This window comes from Buteo buteo, chromosome 19 (assembly GCF_964188355.1).
Source record: "Buteo buteo chromosome 19, bButBut1.hap1.1, whole genome shotgun sequence".
NCBI lineage: Eukaryota > Metazoa > Chordata > Aves > Accipitriformes > Accipitridae > Buteo > Buteo buteo.
This window is the reverse complement of record NC_134189.1, coordinates 24,803,698-24,828,647: the sequence shown is the minus strand read 5'-3', so window position 1 is coordinate 24,828,647 and position 24,950 is coordinate 24,803,698. Positions and strand designations below refer to the sequence as shown.

General features: G+C 39.4%; 1 protein-coding gene across 16 annotated transcripts in view; it reads right to left on the bottom strand.

Annotated features, from left to right (window-relative positions):
- Window positions 1–24,950, bottom strand: part of LOC142042141 (potassium voltage-gated channel subfamily KQT member 1-like) — a 515,171-nt gene that overhangs the window by 245,946 nt on the left and 244,275 nt on the right. Inside the window, exon 15 of one of the 16 annotated variants that reach the window (XM_075051718.1) lies at window positions 3,452–5,278. The exons of 14 other annotated variants lie outside the window; for them this stretch is intronic. In XM_075051718.1, the coding sequence (XP_074907819.1) occupies window positions 5,272–5,278 (7 nt within the window). In that variant the 3' untranslated portion in view covers window positions 3,452–5,271. Of the gene's footprint in view, window positions 1–3,451; window positions 5,279–14,836; window positions 15,735–24,950 lie in introns of those variants that run through there. One more of the 16 variants, XM_075051715.1, reaches the window with a different exon arrangement.

The window sequence follows — 24,950 nt, the reverse complement described above, 5'->3', positions numbered from 1 at the left end:
CCCGCCCTTAGGGAGCAGCCAGACCTCGCTGCTCAGTGACGCGCTACACTAGCACAACCTGACTGGGTTGTAAGATGGAAGGACAGCAAATTTTTGTGCTTGGCTTTGTTAACACGTTGTTCTTCCTCTTTTTGCCCAGAGCCACGGTCCTCCTCATTCTCAGGCATCTACTAGTTATGTACTAGAGTTACATTAAAACTCTACCCAAACTTCTTTTTTTCCTTTAAGAAAGGCAGTTGCCTCTCCCCTCCTTGGGCTCCTTAAGCCAATTCACTGCACTGACCTGGCAAAAACCCTTCATAGGTTTTGTCAGGCTGCGCTTGGGCTGATGTAGCTATCGGAACTGGCTCAAAACAGGATCCCATGGTGATCGGTAGAGGAAGGAGCAAAGGGGGGTGCAGCTGGAGCAGGACCTGCCCCTGTCGGTAGCAGTGACCTGTTACGTTGGCTCAGCCTCAGACTGATTTGTTACTTCAGCTGGGTGACCCTGCGTGCTACAACGGGTACTTGACAGCTTGTGACAAAAACCCGGTGAATCTCGGCAGGCTTGAGAACCAAGTCTTGTAACTGCATCTGGCAGGGAAGGGGGGCAAATTAGCAGTGAATACAGCCTGCACTGATTTGAGAATGAGGGTACTTGAATTGGCTGTCTATAAGCTTACTTATCGGAGTATTATTTACGTTACACATAAATGTAAGGTAGGACTCATCTCCTTGTGCTGAACTCAGGACTGCTGGCAAGTGCCTAGCTGAGAGTCAGAGGGACTTAAACTCAGGTTTAGGTTTTAACACCATCAACAGGAGATGGTCAAAGGCTTGAATCAAGGACTTGGAGGTGGGTTTAACTTGCACTGCAAACCTCCCCTCAAATACCCAGTGAGTAGCAGCCTATGACTGTTCACTGTGAAAAGCGATATGTGTGAATGGATTATGTGTGGGACAAGATTTAATGAGTAAAGGCAAAGGCTATCCCCTGTAATACACAGTTTCTATAGTTGCAGTCGCTGTGATGTTATCTAATCTCCATCAAAAGCATCTCCTTAGTCTTACATCTGGGTTTCTTGGTTTACCAGTACATCAAAATTTCTGTTTGCTAACATTTATCAGCTGCATTTTAAATGAAAGCTATTTTCTTGTAGATACTGAAAGAACCTCCTCTCTTCTCCCATTTTAGATACTATATACTGTATGGAGAGTATACGCTGTATTGTATATTTTCTATAAAAACATTACATTTTTAACTTCCCTGGGACCATGTATATAAATATTTGTACATGAAATTATATGATAGGCTTTGAAATTTATGCCATACATTTCTGTTAATGTTCTAAAAATATTTGTTCAGGCAAATGAAATTGCAGTAAAATATTTTACTACAGATCAGTCAAAGGTTCTCACAACTTTATCTTCCTAAAAAACAATATTTCAAGCTATAAAACAGAGTTCCATTTCAGATATGTAAAAGGCAAACTTAACCAGCTTGATCTGATTAATACCAAGTAGTTTAACATTTTTTTAAACACTGAGGTTTAAGGTGAAATAAAGCCAAGAGGTAAGCATTTTCTTTTCTTACATATATGATTTAATTTTGTTTTCTAGAAACTTATACTGTTAGAGGCAAATTGCCTAGGCAGTACACGGGGGGTTATGTGCATATTTCCTATTGCCATTAACAATAATGAGAGCAGGGTGTGTTGCCCAGCACACAAAGCTTCAAGTATACAAATTGTTAATAAATCTGACTCCTCACAAAACAGAAAATTAATGCCGTATTCAGAATGATGTGTGGTCCAAGATATATTTTCAAACATACTCCTTCGGGTGTCCCAACACCTTAATCACAAGCTCAGCAGCCATCTGGCAACTCCCAATGGCTTACCACCCACCGTGGAAGCCTCCTGGGTAGCTGAGTAAGAGCCCTGTTCTGCACCACCATTTCTGCTCACACAAAAGTCCCTTTAATGTCAGTAATTTTGCCTCGGGAAGGTTCCAAACAGCCCCCAAATCATATGCACAATATCAACAGTTTTCCTAGGCGGTGCATAGGGAAAGAGTCTGCGTGTCTTCATGAAAAGCTGGTTTCCCCCCCTCTTCCTTCTCTAAATCCCCACCAAAAGACCTACGGTCAGGTGAGTTTGAATCGCTCCCAGCTCACAATTAGTTTTACCGCATGCTCAGCATACCTGCAGACACCTCTTTAGCAAACCTCGCACCTAAGTCGCAGCGTTTTGTTCCGCTTGGCCAGATCCCACCTCCCGCGAGAGTACGCTCCTCACCGTCCGTCCGCAGTCCCCGCTCCCCACCCTGGTCACGTCGGCTCGCCTCGACCACCGCCAAATACCAGTTGCCAAAGCTTGGTCTCCAGTCTTCTCTGCAGGTCTGCTCTGCAGAAATCCCTCACATCTGGTTGCTAATCTCCCTTCAAAGGTGTCGGTGGTACAGATGCTAAGTAGCCGCCCAACGGCGAGTGGATGTTTCAGATAACGGGTGCCAGGGGAACAGCACAGAGAAATTCATGGTCTGTGGGCACAGACTCAAGTTTAGGAATTTACACCAGCAATTTACTAATCCCCATGAATCTTTTAGATGTGCCCAAATACTTTTTCCCCTCACAGCGTTAGCAAGTTGCCCAGCAGATGGAAATAGTTTTTCTTCTTCTCTTTCACATGCCGGCAGCAAGCAACAACTCCATGCATATTGGGCTCATGTCAATTTTACACCATCTTTTTTTCGAGGGGGGGACACAACATATTTTTGTTCTTTTTTTCAGATTTAACACTATTTTCTTGTAGTTCATGTGTCACCTCTAAACCCAGCAATCTAAGGGTCATCTCAGTAGTTCCTCAAAACAAAAGAATCAAGAACACCAGCAATCACAGTTACACTGCCCAATTTTGAGGCAGATCTCTAAATAACAGATCTCTACATAAAATTGCCTGTTTTCCAATACAATGAAGTCTGGTAAGCCAGGAGAGAGAGAAGACCATGAGGTATTCAGCAATAAATGTTTATCCACTTCTAATTTGGGCTATACGAAGCCTACCTATTTCCTGCACACACACCCCCAATAGATTTTAGGGGATTTTATTTGTTTCTTCATTTGTTTTGTTATGTTTGTGCCCCTGGGAAATACAGAGTAGTGACGCATCTCTGTCAGGAGACTGTGGAAGCATAAAGAGAGAGATGTAGGGTTGGGAAGGAGGGACTAGAGTCATCTGACAAAGTAAACTAGACCAAGTCTGAGGTAGAAAGGATAGTCTGGGATGAGGAACCAGCAATAGGGAAGACACAAAAAATATTTGGAGAAAATCCAGGGACAGAAGCTGGGGAAGGGGAGTGAAAACAGCCAATAGAAAAGTTTGTTACGTAGTATGTGTCTGCACCTCTTCTGGTGTTGGCCCATGTAACAGTTTTACAACTAAAGTCTTAAATCAAGGATAAGATGCCAGTGTGTCATTATTGTTAGAATATTTTTTTGTTTATTGAACAACAGCAAACATATACCAGAAATAAAAATTTTAAAAAATAATAGATTAGGAAATAAAAGATTAGGAAATGCCCTACGTTAGGTACCTTCACAAACTCACTTTAAGTCCCTATGCATATGCATTATAATAGCATTGCTTGAGTTTTCAGAATGAGTGAAAATATATTCAGATATTACCTACTGCACCATATTGAGCAGAGAATGGAGAAAGTTCACACATTACCATGTATTCATTAATGCAGCCTCCTTTACCTGATTTAGCTTGCCTTTTGCAATAAATTTCAGGTGACTGCAATTTTCATGTTTTTTTTTTTATGTAAAGAAAATACAGTGCAGTAAAATAGCATCACAGTAGGGAAGCTTCAGTTATTTTATTCATTTAAAATCCGGGTCACTGCACAGCCATTAAAATAATCCTAAACCAAACAGACTGCCCATTCTTACAGTTGAAGAAAGGTGGTAGGAAAATTAACTGCCTGGGTTGAACTAACAAAGGTGGGAGACTGAAACACTTAAAGATGGGCTAGTCACATAGTTCAACTACTAACCAGCTTCAACTCTAAAAGAAAACTTGAAGCACATGGTGGTACATTGCAGAGTCAGTTCCAAGAAAATTGAAAATTTTGGTTTTTAAAAGTCTGAACCAATGTGCACTTAGGAAATACAATGGAAGAGTAAACTGTACCAAATTGACAGTTAGGCTAGCAATTTAGATAAATGTCTGTGCAACTTTCCCAGTGATCTTGGCTACTTTAGGTTTCCTCTGTCCTCAAAGACCTTACTTTTGTCCAAGAAGCTGAATGCAAACTAAATGAACAATGAAAGAAGTCGCAATGAACAGCTGATATACTTTCCTACTATATAAAAAACCAAAAGCATTGAAGAAGAAACTTCGTACAAAGGCCTTCTATCCATGCAACCTAATTGTAGATGGTTTTTGGACCTGCAGAAGTCAGACAGCTCAACTCAAGAGTTCCCAGAGAAACTGAACTTCAGTTTTGGGTTTTTTTTTTTTACATACATGTGCTCATAGTTCGCAAAGTTAAGCCATAGTGTTAAACAGAGATGGATTTGTGTCAGAAATTTAGAACAAAAACTTTTAACTTTCTCAGATGCTAAGGGTCAGATCCACAGTAGCAAATCAGGATAGAAGATAGACACAAAAGCTAGAAGTGTCATGAAAAATGCAACAAGACAGCCAAGTTTAGAGTTGCTGTGGAAACTCTACTGCTGAAACTTCCGACTTTTGTGCCTTTGACTTCTTGATTATAAGGTTTCACTAAAGGAGTGTTTGCACTGAATATATTTTCTTCTCCTTCTTTTTGGAGACAGATTTGCATGAGAATGGTATCTTTGTTTCCTGGGATTCCATTTGCTCCCACTGCTTGTTGCTCACCTGAAGCCATAATCCTCTGTGTGAGACTTCACAAATGGCTGTTGTGGACACAAGTAAGGGCTTCAGGTGGGGAGTGGTTACCAGAGTAAGATGAACTCTTCAGACAAAAAGGTCTCCTTTTTATGCAAACTTCCTCGATAATAAAGAATGAGAGAGCAGAAAAAAAAGAACAGAATACATGGCAGCGACAGAAGCGTTTCTAAAGAAAATGTTCTTCTGAAGTTTTTCATCAGAAAACCTCCTGCTTACCTGGGAAGCTGCCGTGCCAGCAACATCTCAAAGTGAGCGAATGGGGAAGACTGCAAGTGGCAGACAGCATACCCTTCTCCCTCTATGTCAGGCTTACAAATCTGCTACGTAGGTATGGCACCTCTTATGCAACACATTTTCAATTCCTAAAGACAAGGTGAGGAACGTTGGTAAGCCTACCAGAACTCAGAAACGTAAGCAGTGTCAGTGCTTTCTCTAAATTTCCAAAGAAAAAAAGGTGTGGGTCTACCCAGCAAGTGAAGCTGAAGGACTTGCTTTGAGTTTGCAGCTATCTTCCAGGCATTCTTTATAGACAAAAAGGGCAAAGTAAAAAAATGGGTTAAGCTGCTTGTAGATACTGTGTTGAAAGAACAGATAACATTAAACTCCCTCAGAATTAGGCAATGTTCTGCCAAAGCTATAAAAAAAAGTGTGAGAATGAAGTGGCTTAGTCACCACTAAAACCAGAATTGTACACTCATCCAGGTTAGAAGTACAGTTCAGTGCCTTGTTAGTACAGGGCTAATGTCAAAGTTAGGTCAGGTTGCTCAAGTTTTGAAAATCTTTGATACAGAATCTCCAGTTATCAGGTAATAATAATACGAGAGGCCCAGCAGGCTGGCAAGCTGTATTCCAATATCACATAAACGAGCTGAAAATCACCATTAGACACATGCAAAATTATCTACGGTCTGTGTGATATCAGAGCAACGCACTACATAATCCCAGTAAAAAAAAATACTCTCAATTCCTGACTAGAATTCTTTTAGAGAACCAACAAAATAGCAAATGAAATTGTACCTGTGAACAACGTGATCTTACTGGGGATGCTAAGGGATATTGAAGATGGTTCCGAATCAGGTAATATAAGTGACTTCAATTAGCACTGCAAGTTAGATACATTCAGGTCTATCACAGTTCAGGACATCCTAAAATAATTAACTCTTCTACCGGACCAAAACTGGCCACATCTGTATATAATGAGTTTAGAGCAAGGATAGAAGGAAGAAGAGCTCATCCAGCAGCACTATCTGGAAATTGTGCAACAGGCACTAGCAGTGGCAAAACATTACTATCTGTGAGAAACACTAATTTACAAAAGAAAGGCTTCCCTTTTGATGAAGCTGGATTTTTATGACAAAACTGACGTTACTTTTACAGTTTGCTAGCATTAATTTACAAGAGGAGGGATCACCTTTGTGGCAAGCAAGTCACCAGCACACTACACACAAACCCAAGTAAGGGCAAACTTACAACTGTAAGTGTTTAAGAAAACTTCAATCGCCGTATGAGAGGTGTATGTAAGAGATTTTGGAAGGGCAGCAGAAAGACCAGCTTCTTTCCCAAAACCTACTAATGAACTGTTGTGTGACCTCAGGCGAAATCACTTCAGTGCTCCATGCTTCTGCTTCCTTTCCTACTGGGTCTATTTAGACTAGGAGTGCTTTAGGGGTAGGGACTGTCTCTCACTTTCTATTTATACAGTGTCTAGCACAGCGAGCCCCTGATCTTGCATGAGATCTACAGATGCTATTGCATTACAAAAAATAACAGTAGTAACAATGAAGATGTAACCAAATTAGACAAATATGAGAGGGATTAGATTTACTCGTGAGAAGCTTTACTAGATCTTTTATTAAACAGTCTATTATGACAGTCAGTTTTAATGCACAGTTAATACAGCAGGCAAAACCAATGATGAAAATGTATGTAGGTGAACAATTATCTGAACGGAAGGCTGAAGATCAACTTTGGGTCTGTTAAAGGGACCTATAGTTAGTCTGTTATAGCTGATTTCTGTTATATATGATATAGCAGATTTTTTAAATTATTTTCGGAAGGGGAAGATGTTTAACAGATTTGAGAGGCAGAAAACAGTTACCAGTGATTGCATCTGTTAGTAAAATTTCACCCAGTTGTCCCTCTTAATGACACCAATAACTTGTTTATTAACCCTTATCCTCAAGAGGATCCTCTTTATTTTTCAAGCTCCAGTGAAATGTGTAATGACTTTTCACCATTATCCTGGATTTCTTTTCAAAAGCGGTTCCCATTTCAATGGTGTGTGAACTACTCATCTGCTGAAGTCCATGAGAATTTTATTGTTTACTCCAGCAGAATTTTTAGCTCCTTCCAATAGATGTTTCTAAGAAGAAGGAAGAATCTACTGATGCCTGGAGAATGGTTCATTTATTTTTCCATGTCAAAGAGAAAAACAGTCTCAGAAGGAGGTAGCAGGTAGTAAGCAAACAGATTAAGTGGCCTTGCTGGAAATATTTATGCTTTCCTCCTAAAACACATTTTAGGCTGATGTGATTTAGTATACAATCTAATATCACTTGAAATGAGAGGTAAAGAATGATACCTTTGGTATTTCTCTATGGGGAACGTTTTTGGAGACACCTTATACCTGGGACAGTCTACTCCATTTCAAAGGCAACTGTTTGCTCTTTAGAAGTAACCTCTGCTAATGGATGCAAACCTAACAAGGCAGCAAAATCACTTTGATGTCCCTTTCAAAATGTTTTTGGAATTTATCCATTGCCAAGGAATGAGTTTCTTCTCCCAGAAAGTACTGAACCCTTGTATTGATTATACCCCTTGATCAACAAAGCTAAATCTTAACATTTTAGACTTACAATATGATTTGCATTGATACAGTCCTCAAATATGGCTTCACCATCTGAATATTCCAAAGATTTCTAGGTCTTTCTCTATTCCATTTTAATTCAGAGACTTATCAACGGGAGTACTTCAGTAGCTAACATTAGTCACTTCTATCTCAATGTAAACTTTATAAACAAGAAACTGCAGAAACTGCACAATTAACAGGGCATAAAATTTTTTAAAAATACTGTACATCGTGTCAAAAGTTACCAAAATTTTTTTTTATTTTTGTACAATTGAGCGTGTGTGAGTGGATATTTGAAATGCTGGATATCTGTAGCTTTTAATACTATTAGATGATTTGCCCATGGACAAAGTCCTGCATGATTTCAGATAAAAATAACTAGAACACAGAGGAATTCAAGTCTGAAATACTTTGGACTTTTAATACAGTTTGATGAGGAAGTTTATATTCCTTGCTATAAGGAATCCTAAAATCTTAGGGAAACAAACTCAAAAATACCCCACTATTTGGAACTTGTTTGCTTTGTATTTTTTCATTAGAACCAATTATTTTTCTTGTACTGCTGTTTTGCCTGTATTTACACAAGCCAGAACTGAAGAGCTATATTCACTGAGCTTTTTATCTTTGTAAGATCTCTTGCTATAAGTATTTTTCCCACAGATTTAATCTAGTATGCTGAATTTTTAAGGACTTAATAAAAGAAAAAAAGCAATAAGGAACAATGTAAATTTCAAAGGCAATCGACAGCACATTAAATACCTTGCACTGAAACACTTGTTTTGTATCCATTGAAGAGCCAGTGAAAACCAGACTGTATTAAAAAAATCACAGCCCAAAAGGCAGATGCTAGAATATGAACTCTTGAGTCTTGTCTCCTGCTTTTATATAGTTTACAAAGGTCAAACTGAGCACAAAAGGCAAGTGCACAAAATGAAGCATTGTACTAGCAGTTTAAAAGGTGAGAATTCAGTTATGTTCTATCTTTGTTTTGCTTTCTAGTCTTAAAGCTATTGTTATTAGCTTGTAACCCATGTATAATAACAAATAGTCATCCAAGAGAAATATTAATAATAATAAATACAGGATTACACAATAATTCGATTAATCCAATAAATAAACAAACTGTAACTATCCAATACACTGTGTATAATGACTTAAAAAGAGAGTAATTAAGTTATGTATCTTAAACATTACCATATATATGCCCAAGTCATACAATGTACATCAAGATGAAGATCTGACTTTCCTTGTTCTCGATTCAGATTTTGACAATAGCATTATGCAAACACAAAGTTTGACTTCAGATCTGAATTGTGCTGAAAAGAGTAGATACTGAGTTCTGACTGAAGCCCATTTTTAAATATCACACAGGCTGAGCTTGCTATCGTTGATGAATGATTTAGATGATATTTAAAATACATTTTATTATTTGATCTAGACAGATGAAGTCACATTTGTTCAGCCTGGACTGAATGTATATCTTCTCAAAGATGTAATGTCACCCAAGCACTGGCCAGAAGACTGACTAGTAGAAGCAAACCAACCCATGGCTTAATTTTGAATTATCATACTTACACCTGTGAGCTAAAATCCATGTTTACAATGTTTGCTGAACAGGAAGGTAAATTCTAAGAAATGCCCCCACAAATAATTGGGCACTATCAGACACAAATGTTTAAGGAATTTACGTTTGGGGAAAAAATGGCAAAGTGAGCTCTCAATTTTAGGACTGTAAAAAAAATAACATGAATAAACCAGAAAGCAATATTATATTTCTTACTGTTTTGGAAGAAAAGAGAAAGTAGAAAAAAATTAAGGTGCAATATTTGCATTTTTTAAGTGAATAGAGCCAACATTTCTCAGAGAGTGACTGAGCACCTCCTTCAAAATAACCGACATCAGGAAAAGAAAGGAACCTCGCAGCTTCTGCTAGCTAAAGTTGCACAAAAGGCGCCGTTACCAAAACCTCCCCCCATCTCTAACGGGTGGGAAGTGGGACTACTACTGGGTTTGCCATTGCCCGCTGTGCACACCACCGTTTCCTGACGTGTGCAGGGGGAACCTGGCTTGTTCCAATCGAAGAGAGGAGGGCAAGTGCTGCGTGCACATAGTCTCCTAGCACCGACATATGTTGACTTCAACTGCAGAATGCCTTTCTACGACACTGTAGAGACACTTGACTTCCTATTGGGGAAGTGCAGCTTTCTTTCCTAACAATGGGCCAACTGGTTTTCATAACGGAGATAAACGCTCCCTGCTGTGAATTGTAATAGAAAAACATGTCAAACAACCAACAATAAAAAGAAGCACAGCCAAAAGACTGGCTTTTCCTGTTTTTATGTGCAGTGCAGAGGAAACTAAGCACGTGAACTGCACTTGGCTCCTTACAAGTCAAAATACCACTTCTTTTAAATGAGAAGAGGAAAAATGCAACTCATTTCTGACCCTTTTTTACTCTGAAGTGCAGACATGAAAACTGAACCCATTAGCACTTATTTGCCAGAGGTTATTATGAAACCTCTGAATGTGAAAGTCAGATGCTTTATTAAAAAGGAAGAATGGTTATTCAGCTAGGATTTTTCCACCCTTTTAAAAGCTGTTATAGTTATGAGTGATAAGGACATGCAGCTGCCATTCTGATGATCCCATAATATTGTCTAGTTTTATGTTCTCTGCTTTTGCTGACAAAAGATCACTTGCTTAAAACCCCCTTCTCTTCCATCCCATCATCTGTCCAATTTCACCTGCCCTGCAGGATTCTCCTCTTCATTGTCTTACTTTTCCCCCCAACTACCTTTTATAGCCCGCTAGCTTTATTTTGATGTTTCTCATTAATTAGTTCTGTGAAACTGCACTGTAAGTCTTCAACGAAACTCACTGTTCCTGTACCCTCACCTTGTCCATTTGGCATGTTTGCAATATATTTTTCCCTTTTTTGCTGTCCTTCTCATCTGCTTAAACTAGAAGAAGCCAACAATGAGGACTTTTCAGTGAGCATGGATGATTCTGCAAATTATTGGTTAATATTAGACCTTCTCACTTTGGGTTAGATTGTGCAGAAGGCGGTAAGATGATTGTGGTCATAGTTGTTCGATCTCTTTAACCTCAGATTCACACATTGGCACGGCTCAAGACAGCCCTAGTTTATGGTATGCCTCTGGTAACGGTTGATGACCAGGTGTCTAAAGTGACATCTGTAGGCTGAACGGCTGCCTACGTGCTGAGAGCCATTTTGATAGGAGTGAACTTCTGACAGCCCTGCTTTGACAGGAGTCAACACGGCTCTTCGTTAGTACCTTTGTTCTTTCCTCAAGCAGAGACGTCTTCTGTTCTCTTTTACTCTTGTTATCTGTACCAGACTCCTAGAAAGAAATATTGGTGCATGTGCCAGGCACACTGAGCTTCATATGCAGCAGAACTGCAGTATTTAACTTGTTAGCTTTTCAAGGAACACCAGCACACATACAGGAAACCTGATACCTCCAGGTCTCAAAAGACTTCACTGAACATGCCTAGACTAACTATACAACATGTGTATTTGGATGCATCTGACTCATTGCACCTATAGAATGAATATTTGCTTGACATCTGAGGACCTTCTAAGCCACAGGTGCTGGGAAGCTGAGCAAGTACCACTGGGCGCCTCTTCTCTGATTTTTCTCAAAGTATCCACCTCACTGGCGGGTGACTAGGCTGGATGGACTTCTGAACCAGTATGTTCTTAGGGCTTCAGCAGTCCTGCTGGTGTGAATCAAGCTGGTGAGAGACGGTGATAGAAGGGCTAAATCCCTCTTAGGTCCCTCTGATGTCTAGCATTTCAGCCAGTCTGTGTGGTACTTTTTTTTTTAGCTGTGATTCTGCTACAATGAGCCTATTGCTGTTTGATTTTAAACCGAGCATTTAAAAAGGGCAAAAATAACAGTGACTTCATCTGACATTGCTGTTTGTGTACTACATGTTAGATTTAACACTCCCTTGCTCCACATATAAAGTCAGCACCTCACACCTAGAAGTTATTGTTATCTTAATCACAAACCCTAAATCTCCTAGAGTGTAAGAGGATTCCTCGTTCACTTGCACGGTGGATGCCTGTGCTTTGGGAACAGAAGGCGCTGGACTCTGTCTGTGTTTATAAATGTGACATTCTAGACAAGCGCAAATTGTGAGATTAGAAACAATAGATTAGAGAATGCAAGATGTTTGTTACTGTAATAAGGATGATTAGACTGTGGCTGGGTTGTGAGTGGAATGAGAGAGGTCATGGAAAAAGCAAGGGAGAAGAGTCAGAATGAGAGGCCTTGAATGTGTGGTTATCAGGAAGGCTGCTTCCACCCTGCTCTGGTTTCTGTTAATAAGACCACAGCTTGGAACCCATCTGAAGACTCTGAAATATAAATGCATTAAGGTACATTAGCTACTATGGCTATAAAGAACCTTAGAGTCATGACATTATCAGATATGCAGGACAAAGAACAGATTCTCAAAGCAGCCAGAGAAAGCAAACAATTAATTACAAGAATAGCCTGCCCACATGTTGTTCCTCCCAGACCTGAGCCAGATACCAACAATTCAAAAAGCGTAAATTAGATTTTAAGATGCTCCTAGCCAAGGGAGATGCTGAAACTCACTTTCATTTGATATAGAATGAAGTATTCTACAAAGGACAGTCATAAGCCATTTGTGCAGGGTGTGGAAAAAAAAAAAGTCCACTTGGAAGCATAATGATAATCAGGATCTCTGTGGCACTGGAGAAGATCCAGGAAAAGGAGCGGATGCTGGAGGATCTCTTGAGCCAAAATACTTGGGCTGGGGTGGGAAGGAGGAGAAAAAGGGGAAAGAATAAAGCACAATTTATAGATGGCTAAAATTCTCTCTCTACTCAAGTAACAACTGTCAAATATCCCATATGGAATCTCAGAATTAATATGATATATAGGACAAAATTTTTATATCATTAGATCAAATGTTAAAGACTGCTAGTATTCTGAGTACACCTACCTGCTGTCACAGTTGTATTGATCAATATTAACTACCTTTTTGGTCACATACCAGATTTCTGACCTTTGGAATGAAAAAGAAACAGACACTGTCTTTCTGAGGGTTTATATCATACCAGAGAGGTAGTGAGTGATAAGTTGTAATGGTGGGATAATTTCCATCTACCATTAATGAAGAGAGAGAATAGGGTTTTTTTCCAGGTAGAAATGAAGACTTTTTTTGTTCCTAGTGATTGTCAGACCTTATTATCACATTTTACTGAATTGAGGCCAAACATGTGAGCTGTTAGAAAAGGTATCAGTTGGAAGAATATCATCATCTATACCATGAAATTTAGTTTGCAATTTTTAAATTCAGTGAATAGATGTAAATTAATATCCCTCTGTAAAGGCACAGAAATAAGCAGCTGGCTGTGGTACATTATACTTGAGAACAGGAATGGAAATTCAGTGAGAATAAAGAAAAGGAGAACTGGCTAATTTAGGTTGTCAATTCTTGAATGCCAACAAAGAGGAAGACTGAGACTTGAGATTTTTTAAATATCTCAAACTTTTAACAGTCAAATTGAAGCACCTGCTTAGGACTTTATTATTAAGAAATCTTAAAGCTGAAGGTAGTAGAGATATTTAACAATTCAGGTTGCCCAGGAGTCCCTTTCTGCCAGAATTTGCTGGCAATATACATGTCAGAGTTGAAATTAAGCACGATATTGGTGTGGCCTGCCCAGGTGGGTATTGTCCACAGTACACGACCAACGCCACATACACAACTGCTGGACAAAAGAAAGAAGAGCCATTTAACCTGCTGTGAAACTGGCCTGAGATTTATGCTCTGCCGAGCTGGTCCATGCAAATCATGACAAGCTCTGGCTACTGAAATATAGAAGAGGCTCAGTATTTTGCCAATATTAATCACTTGCATCTCTCTCAGTTACAATTAAATTTTGATTCATGTTTGCAGAGATTTTTCTTTCCCATCCCATGTTTGAACTACTTCACTGAACTTTTACATAGTGTAAAAATGTACCTACAAAGGAAAAAGCGAAACAGATGGCTCCTAGAGACAAATATATCATGTGGAGTCACTTACTTGGGCCCAGACCTGCTCACTCCCAGTTTCATGCACATGAATAACATTATTGCCTTCAGTGGCCCTTCTTGCAAACCTGGACTGATGTTTGATGGATAGAGGCCTAAGCCTCGTGACTATAAATTCCCTACTCGTATGAATAAAAGCCTTCTGAGCTTAAATAAATAAATAAATAAAATTAAAAGGATCCTGTATATTCATAAATATTTTCCTCTTAGGACATACTTTTTTTTTTAATATGAATATCTTAACTATGGAATAGCTCTGATGATTAATACCATACCAAGAAGCATCATTCCTATGGGTATAACTAGTTCAGTTACAAAACATGCTTGTTAAATGTTGAAAAGGATATAAAATATTTATAGAACATTTTATAATTTTTTACAAAAGCCATGTGCGATATGTGGCCTTATTTTACTGCATATCTACTCTTTTTTTATATTACTTATTTAAAATCTCAATCTGTCAGAGTTGTGGTTCTATATCAATCTGACAACTGTGCATTAACACTGTCTGTGTTTTGTTTCTTTTCATAGTGGAACCACAGAAAAAATGTTTATAATTGACCGTGCAGTGACACACAGTTACCATGCCTTTGTTTTCATTCGCATGAGTTATCTACGCTCTATACAATTTCCTGTTATATGTATGTTTGCATTCTACTGTTTTCATCTCAGATCTGCTAAAAAAGTGCAGAATCTGTTGATATCTGTGCTGCAGGGACTACCTATAGCCCAGGGATATAGTCTGTAGTTCAGCAAAGCACTTAAGGACAAGAATAACCTCTTTGTTACTCAGCAAAGCAATTTATTTAAGTATGCAGTTGAGCATTATGCTGAAAATGGATGGAATGATTATTACTTGGTGCTAAAACTGTGTTTAGTCGTATTTCTTGCCTAGGCAATCAGGGAATTAAAGGATGACCCCGTAGCTTTAGCTATAGTTAAAACTGTTGGGGAAAAATTACAAAGAAAACAGAGTAGTTTTCTCAGCCCTATTTTATTCTGAATAGTGAGCACAATAAACTGTGCTGCGATGGCAGACACAAACAACTGAAGAGAAATATGTTTGTAACTCAGTACACTATTTTGTGTGTTCAAATGCAGAGACACACTTAATGTTTCAGCTGTGTTTATAAACTGGCATTTTACAGCTTTTGTAGTGAATCTGGTGCTTATAAATGTATATTTAGCTTATTTAAACCAGTCCCTCATTAACAACACATATTCAAAAATGGAATCCTTGAATTTAGTTGCATATCCCAGTAAAAACGTGAATGCATTAGAACTATGCTGACGTTTCTCTTTCAGTATTGTTAAAATTTATTTCCATCACAGATTGCCCCTCTTTTTGCACTTACAGTCTTCTGAACGCAGGTCTGTCTTTGCAAGAAAGGTGAGCAGCCAAGTGACTTCCCATTTTCACTGTTACTGCTGTCACGTAGTCGGTTTTGCCATCCTACGTGTCAACCCAGGCACTCACATCTTCTGAAGTTTCCAATACCACAGTTCGTCAACATTCACACTCTGAGAGATGCTGTACCTGTGATTGGGATCCAGTCTCACCTGCTGTATACAGTCTTAAGCCAGGCTTGTTTAAGAGAGATCAGTCAAGCTATACCTAAGCATTCCTATTGCAAGTACAGGATTGTGCATGGGCAAAAGAGAAACAGCCCCGTGTACAGACAGGGCTCAAACACCGTCCAGGATAAATCTGTATAGCTCATGCCTCTTCAGAGTAGATCCGCTAATGAGCAAAAGGGATATGACATTTTTATTGCCGTGAGTTATCACCAGAGGGATTCTGAGAAGCAAGGGGATCTGGATGGATGTAAGTGGAGGAGGATGGGAGCCTGATGGAACAGAGAGGAGGTACCCAGCCTGGAAAGAAGCAGATCATGCAAAAAAGACTTGTTTTTGTAAAGAGAAGTAAGCAAGGATAGGAAAAGCAAGAAAAGCCAGAAGAGATGTTATTTAGGTATTTTTCTGGGGAAGGTGAAGGAATTTGCACTGAAGCGTGCAGGAAAGCAGAAGCAGGAACTTCAAGCGTTTGTCACGTGGTTCAAGCCCCGAGAGACTGTAAGCATTTTGATGAACAAGGAGCAAAGTGAATTACAACGAATATGTCACCATATTAGACAACTGCAACGGGATTACTTCCAAAACAAGTAGTCTACTTCCGGCATATGGCTATGCCTAAAAAAAAGCCTACTTCTAGAGCCCGTCACATTTCTACATGGAAAGGACCATTTGGAGCACGTCAAGGAATATCTATCAGACTACCAGATGTCTTCAGTTGCCATCTCAATGAAATATTTTGGTGGGACCCTGTATATTTTTATTTTGAGTATTGTTACAGGACCCGGAGCCCTCAGTCACAAAATGGGGCCCCTGTGCTAGGGTCCAGCGATGCACTTCAGCTAGTGGACTGGAGGAATTTGTGGTCTCTAGCAATGCATTTACATGCACCCACTGCCATTTGCAGTGCGAGAGTTTATTGTTGATAGCAGTGAGTAGGAGAGGAAGGGAGGGAAACAATTCCACCCTGTGCACAATGCAAACCAGAAAATTTATGGAATTAAAACTCCAATACATCCCTGAAACAGGACAGAAGATCAGATTAATTTAGGTTTTTCTCTGTAACTTTATTTAAATCTAACTTTAGGGAAATAATTTGTTCCTTGTGCTAAGGACACCAATTTAGTAACTTGAGATAAAATACCACATTTAGATTTGCCCACAGATGGGCAGAGAAAATTTTACATTACCTATTCCAACAGAGTTACAATCTCAAATGTATCCTCTCACTGCTCTAATAATGCCATTACTATTTTATATTTATGCTATTATTCTTATAGCAGATTGTTCAGAAAATATTTAATGTACCTATTGCTCATGAAACTTGGATTTCAGTATTTTAAGTATGACAGGATACGACAACATGTTTTTAACCCCTTAATGGATAAGTAAATACCTAATACATAGTAAAATATGTCTAAGTTTTCTGTAGACTCATATTCCAACTGTGAAGTTGCAGTTCTTTTTATTTTTTATTCCTTATTATTCACATGAAATTAAATTTTCTTGGAGGTAAATGTTTGCTACTGAACAAAGACAGAATCAGTACAATCTAGGATAGTTTACTATAAAACTTGAATATTTCCCAAACTGTTTTTCTCAGGAGAAGGTGGGAAAGGAGGAAAGAGAAGAGGAGGGGGGAAACAATTTACCCAGCTCTAGATCTAGCCATACAATTCTTAACTTTCTTTATTTCTTTTAACTACATTCTCCCCCTGAAGCAAATTTCTCATTTTATTTTGATGAGCAGCTCAGACAAATATTCGCAAACTCCTGGTATTGCTGGAAGAAAATCTTCCTACAAGAAGAGATAAACTTTATGCTCTCTTTAACATATATTACTGGAAAGTACAATGACCTCATTTAAGTACACGTGGGTAACCTCGTAAATAGTGCAAACGCATTATTGTAAGAGTTAGCAGATTACAGCCTGATACCCAAGACCTCAATCTGTTTATTAGCTATTGCTCTGAGCCCCAAGGGAATCTACACAGCGACTTCTTCTCCTGTCGTCTGCAGACTTTGTGGAGTCTCTTTAGTCTGGGAGTTTGGTAAACCCAAACCTCCCAAGATCCTTTGAAAACTCAGGTTTGCTTTGGTTTTAAACCAGTAATTATGTAACAACACAAAATCTGATCACTGTTGTAGTTCACGATACCACCTCTCCCCCACGCGTAAAAGGCCATTTTAAGACTGTAGAGGAGCAGGCTTCAGAAAGAATTATTTCCTGTATTTAGGGGTAAACAGAGCACACGTTACAGAGTAGGAGTAATAGCGTTTCAGCTAAAGCAGGGCAGGCTCTTCCGCACAACTTTCTCCCACGCATCCCTGCCAATGCCAATGACCTGTTTCACCTCCTGTTATTGCAGTCCTGGGCCTCTGCGTAACTCTGCCAAAACACCTCAGTCCTGACCTGTGACGCCCTTTGCTATTCCAGTCCTGGGGCTCCCAAAAGGTTCTGCCAAGACCTCCTTTCTGCCCTACGCCCAGCTCCCTGCTACGCCTCTCTCCGAGCCGCCGTGCAGCTTTGTGCGGAGGCTGCCCCGGTGCCCTGCGGTACCTCCTGCTCTCCTTGCGGTCCTGGGCCCCTCCGTCGCTCTGTAAATAAGCCCCCGTCCTGACCTGCAGCAACCCTCGCTATTAGGATCCAGGGGTCCCGTCTGAGTCGAGCCTGCCAATCATTCCAGACCACTGCCTAGGGGGACTGGGGGGATTTTTCTGCCTTTTTTTTCTGGGGAGGGGAGGTTAGGGAGGAGAGAGGAAGGGAGAGGGAAAGGGCTGTTTTTAAAGCTTAATAGAATCAATGAAGAATTTAAAGAATACAGTTTAACATGTTATGAAAACAAAGGCTTTGCTCTGGTTCACTGCAGCAAAAGCACATGAAATGACACTTTTCTACTTGTGGGAACACAATGTGGACTAAAATAGAAGGAAAGAGCACATAGGAAAGGATTAGTCAGAAGCAATCAAAGATCCTGATAGACAAAAGAAAAACGTAAATTTCTTTGTGTGTAATTGGAGGTGCAGCCCTGCACAGCTCAGCTCTGCTTCCTTGTAGCAGTCGCTACCGATTTCCCGAATTCAGCATTTTTGCTCTCCCCCGTCTTTTCGTATCCTTGCTCGCGTGGGCTGTAACCCAGCAAAAGCTGATGTGTGCTGAGTCTCACTGAGTTCAAGGGGATTGGTTCACATATCTAACATTACTCATGAGTGAAAAGACCGGCAAATTTTGAGGACTCAAACCATGAAGTGTTGTGGGTAGACATTTGTAAGTTTTGCCTGTAGAACTTTATACAAAAAGACACATCAACAGTAATACTGTCTTGAATCATATTAATGTACAAGATGTCAAACTTTAAATGCATAAATCTACTTTTAATAATGAGATAACTCTTGTAACTCCATAGAGTAGGATGCAGACGTGGCACTTTCCCCCCCCCCAAGTCTTTTGTAAATACTTGCCCAACAATCTTAAAAAATTAGTGCTCTCAATCTAGATCTTTTTTCCCCTCTGATCAGTATCAGCATGTAGAATACTTATTTTGCAACCATTTCTTACAGCTGTAGCATCCTCTTTTCTTGTTTCTGAACCAATACAGTTTTTGCATACCCTCACTCTTCCCCCCCCGCCCCAACATGCTCAATGCTTTTGGTTTCTCCACATCACCAGGAAAATTTGTTTGCTGATAGTTGTTGGTTTGGGGTTTTTTTTGGTTTTGGGGTTGTTTTTTTTAATCTTTAGCTCTGTACATTTAGGAAGAGAGATTAAAGTTGTAGCTTGTTTTGAGTTATTTCAGAATTCATTAAATGTTTGTACTTCCTAGATTTATGACAAGACTGTAGGTTGAGATTACTATGATACATTTGCTGACTGGTCTATTTGATGACTTGCTGGAAGCATCATCTCATAGTTTAGATAACAGCTACAAATCATTAGACACAAAAATGTTTATTCAGAAATTTCAAGGATTTTTAGGATAACTCTGGAGTCTACAACATGATGCACTGGGTGGAAAGTCATTTTAGACATGTATGAATATTGCTGGGCTGAGTAAAAAAAGAAAAATGTTTCACATCTCTGTGAAATTACTTTTAAAAATAAAATTTACAGATATTTCCAAATAGGAACCTGTTCAAAAGTTAAGTCAAAATGTTCATGTTAGTACTGATACAATTAATTAATAAAAGCCTTAAAGAAATAATCTTATTTGGCTTTAATTTGGCCAAAAGAAACAAATTCTACCTGATTTCAGCAACAATTTAAGTCCAACCAAAAAGATGTGTCATCTGAAATATTTAATCAGACATAGCTACAGGTGATCTTCCCAGTACTTAGACCGTAATTCTAGCTTTGGCTTAGGTTCACTTTGAGTTCACAGGTCATCCCCATTGAAACCTCAGGGTCCCACATAAATCACCACTGAAAAAAATGGCCTCTGCCAGTCATTACTGAACACTCATTTGTTCCACCCTCAAATCCTGCTCTGCAGTGCTTGCTTGGGGAAAGCAGGCATTCATTTTCCCCATCTGCTCCGCACCTCAAGTTGTCTTTCCTAGTGTGATCACACCCATGATGATCCAGTGGCACCTGAGAAGCCTCCAGTCTGTCCCAAGGAAGAATCAGAAGAGAGATGTTCATAGGACAGCCCGTCTCAACAGGCAGCTATAGAAAGATGTACGCTCAGACATATTCAGAAGAGGGAACTTAATAGCTGCATAGTGCTGCAGCTGGTTTGAACCCTGTCTATTGGTGGGGAAGGGCAACACCATAAAAATAAAATGTGATAGGAAAACACTATTTTCTAGATGCAAAATTTCTGAGACTTTCTGACTGTAGCTTGAGCGATTCTGACCTCCGTGTTTCATTTTCGACTACCGTATATGACAAAGAGTTTTGGAGTTTTTGAGCAAAATATAGCCCTGAGTGGCTTGTATTGGGTTTTATAAGGAAAACAGAACGGACACAGAAAGATTATTTTTTAAATATATTGTGGGTAGGGGAAAATATGCTCATTAAAAGAAATGGAATTCTTTATTGCATAAAGACCTAAAAAAATTAAATGCAGAGACAGGCATGACACAAATGTGGTCGTACATTATAAATGAATACCATTAAAAAGGCCTAGTTAAATTAAATATACTCACCACATCTTAAAAAGTATTCAGAGATGGCAAGAGGGATGGCAAGAAAACAAAGCAGATCTCAGACTAGATAGGAGATATTTACGCCATATATTCTGAAACACAATCCTTCAAATTTCCAGGTTTAGATTTTCATTTTACAACCACAGCCCCAACCAGGACAGGGTAACAAGGATCTAAGCTACAGCAGGAGAGCCCAGAAGGAATTCTCGCAAAGCCAGCTAACATACCTCCAGGAGGAATAGATGGTTTCTAGCCCCAGTGCCCTGGCTGCTGCTGTTTTGTATGCTACCCCTCACCACAACATGCCCAGCAACTCTGGGCACATTTAGTCAACTTTCTGAGACAGTTTCACGGACTGAACCCTGGGTTGTATCAAATCTTTGCAGCGTGAGGCAGAGAAGTACGGTTTCTCACATCCCCTCCTCCCTTCCTCCTGTATCGTCAGGTACTGCCTGACCCACAGTTTGCAAACCAAAGAAAACAAATAAAATTTAACCCTGCTCTTACGCAGCTGGTTTTCACGAGGGTTTTATTTGCTAGAAAACTCTTTCTCTGTGCCCCAATTCTCCTTCAGCGCTACAGTCATCTTCTCATGGTGGGCTCCTGAGCTTGACACTGACCGTTGATTTGCACAACACTCTCTGAAACGGCTCTACCTCATTTCTGCTGCAGGAATAGTAACGAATCTACAGATCGCAGCAGGGACTGCAGAGAGGCATCGCCCACTGGGAGCTGTGGTTTCTGCAGGCTGCACTACCACATTACCAAAGAGAAGACCCTAAGTAACTTAATCTGCTTTATGCAGATTTGATGCATTGCAGAGGTCCAGAAATTTGGTGAACATAGGGCTTCAATGGTGAAAAATGCGAGCATCTCTTGAGACTTATGTTTCAGGACACAAGTAAGGGGGAAAGAATAAAGATATACTACTATTATAGGTGCACCAGAAGAAGAAATGTGACTTGACAGATGTTCATCACAACATTAACTTAACAAGGTCTTAAACCTGTCTTGCATTACCTTCCAAAACTGCACAGTGAGAATATAGGTACAGAAACGTGCAGGCTGGTTTTAAACAGGCTAATGCTGTCTTTACTTTCCTCACCAGGGTTTGTAGTGGCCGTAACATAAACCTTATTGAGCACAATCAACATGGGAGGAGAGGATGGGGGAAGGGAGGAGAGGATGGGGGAAGGGAGGAGGAAAATCAGTCGTGCTAGGGATTGTGTGACTAAAATAAGGTATTGAATTTCTGGTTTTCACAATGAAACACTCCAGGACAAATGAGGTGCTGAAGCAGGATTTATAATTCATTGAGTAATAGGATTTTGTACTGTTTAGCAGGATTAGGCATGTTAAAGAAAGACCTATTTATTTCAGTCTGACAATGGATGAGAAAAGTGTATAGTGCTCTTCGTTGTTATTTTAAGCAATTTACAGGATTACTTAGTAGTGGAGGCCCTGTGCTCCCCCTATCTTTAATGTGTCACAGTAATGGTGATATTTGTATAATTGCAGTTTTCTCCATACAGTTTCAGAATCCCAGCAGTTGAGGGATCAAAGGTGTGAAGGTTGGTGGAGGGGAGGAGGGAGGGAAAGGAGGGATGTCAGGGAAGAAAAAGTAGAAACCAATTAAAACACTCCCTTATTAGGACCATGACCTCGGTGACCTCAGCCCTCCAAGTCTTTGGGACAGCATGCTCTGTGACTTAATGGTTTGTTTCAGGGGTTTTATGCTAAAGTGCTGACTGCGCTTTCTCCAACGATGTCTGCCATTGACATGGCAAGGGACTGAAACCTCTCTTGCAATGTGGTTGGGGGGAGGAAGAAGTTGTTTTTCACTAACACTTAGGATGGGATTTCCTCTAACAGATGTTATTATTTTGTTCCTTCCTGCTCCTCTCTTATTAAAAAAAAAAAAGGCAAAACAAAAAAGCTCTACAGCTTTCTTACTTTTTATGTTCTTAATATTCTATGGTTTTCATGCAGTTGTTTACTTCTGTTGGCAAATGTGGAAAGAAAACTCTCAGCACATCCAAGGTAAGGTTTCAGAGCAAAAGGCATACGCAGAGAAAGTGGGACTTTTCCCAGCAGTGTTCATTCTAAAGCACATGCATGAAATGGCAGCTCGTGTCAGGAAAGCGTTCAGGTCAGGGAAGAGAAGCTGAAAACCAAATTATTCCTTGGGAATCTGAAATGCAGCTTAATTAAACCAGTATTACAGTCTTTTTCATAACAATGTTGTTAATCATGGCCGTTTTCTTTCTGAATTTAAAACATCTAAGGCAGTTTAAAAAATGAAATCCTTTCCCTCCAGAAACTCAGATGGCCAAACTATACCACCAATTAATTTAAAGAATTCCTCTGGAAGTCTGCAGAGGTTGCATAATGCACAGCTCGAGGTAATTTTAACCCAGAAAATAAGCCCCAGTGGCATGATCACTTTGCTCTCAAAACCCTAGAGCTCTGCTGTGAGCAACAGAATGACCATTTTCCTTCCGGCAACCCCATTATTACTGAAGAAACTGCAAAACTAGGTGCCTAAATTGGGATGACTTTCTGTTGAACACTGAATTGCAAGTATAATCTGCAGAAAATGAAAATCTGCTTTTTAGTCTTCTTAGTAGATGAAACACGAGTCTACTTGCAGCAGGGAAAAATGGCTAATGGAAAATAACAACAATCTTTAAAATCTTCATCACAATCTCATTTACTGGACTGAGGTGTTCTCAACATTTAACTATTGACAACTATTCTGCTTGCAGAAGAGAGTGCCAGCTGCAATGGATACCTACCTAATTTCCCTTTCTAACTAAAGGCATGGGAAAACATATTAAGAAATCCTCCAAAGAACAGAGTAAATTTTATGCATGTACCTATTTTAAGTGCACCTGCAGAAAGTGATTACATTCTTACGGTCTCCACAGAAAGAACTGAATTACCATCAAGTCTGGAACTCACTGGACTTACGGCAGCAACAACAGAAATCTGCAAGTTTAGTGCTTCTCACAATTTGAAAGCAGATATTAAATATTTGACAATGCTAATCATCATGTGGCAGAATTAATTAAAAAACAATCTCTTGAAAACTGGTCATTAGTACAGGCAGAGACGGAACAGAGGGGGGTCAATAATCTAACAAAATGGTCATTAGCAGCAGTTTAATACTTGGATTTGACTGGATTCTTGCTAGGCTCCAAAACAATAGGTTACCCAGCAACGAATAATAAAACTAAGGTCATAAAAATATATTCCTGCTATCTGGCAACAAACACTAATTCAAAAGACAGGACAAATTATTTTGGACCACAGCATTGATGGTCAGAATCTTATTTTCTGCTCAGAAAATGTTTAACTGAGATGGGAAACCCTTTTTCAAACAGGAGTTACGCCTCAGAGAATTCCTGGGAGGTGAATGCGCCAAATTTTAAAAGTAGTCTGTATGCTACCCATGCCATAGAGGAGTATATAAAATATTGCAGATAAAAAGCAAATTCAGGCACTCATTCTGAACATGCTTGCTTATAGGCGCAAGATTAGACTTCTGAAGTGACTAATGAACATTTACTCTTGTGACTTCATGAAGAGTCTCCCGATACTTCGTGACTTTCTTCTCAGCTCCCCATGCCACTGGCAGCAAGGGATTATGTAAGAATTAGTGCGTTCATTAGGGGAAATGTCTAGTTCTCAGAGCTCTAGAAAAACTTGCAGGCATGATGTCTGAGATTCAAAACTTGGAATGAAATGTGGAAGAATTTAAAATTAATCATAACAATGTAACGTTTTGTGATTTTTGAGGTTTCTGGCTTGCAGTTTTGGAATGTCTTGGAATGGCAATATTGGCTGAACTTTTGGCTGTGCTGCTCATTTGACAGAATAAGAGGTCTATAAGTAAATTATGAGAGGCAGAAGAGCTGCAGTTATTTACTTATCTACTGTTTCTGTGCATCAACTTCAAATTATATTTAGAATGCAAACTGAAAAACAGCTCCACCATGTCATACGGCATTAAAGGGTATAGTTAAAATGTTGACTTAGAAGTCGCACTATGAGATTAGATTTTTAGACTTTAGATGTTTAATGTACTTCAACATGTAGAAAACTATTATTAGTCCATGCTTGATGTTCTGAGAAACATCCACATATTGTACTGTTTTATATTAACCCATTTTGACCAGTGAGTAAAAACAGTTAATGAGCAGACAACCAAATCCATCAAAATTATGTTTTAAAATAACCCTAAACAATTATTCACTTTAGCCCTATTTGTGTTGTCAGTGGTTTGTGCTCAAAAGCAGACTGAGAGGCCACATCTGAAACGTATTTCAACCCAGTTGTTAGGAATAGCAATTATCGACAACACAGACATGTTCC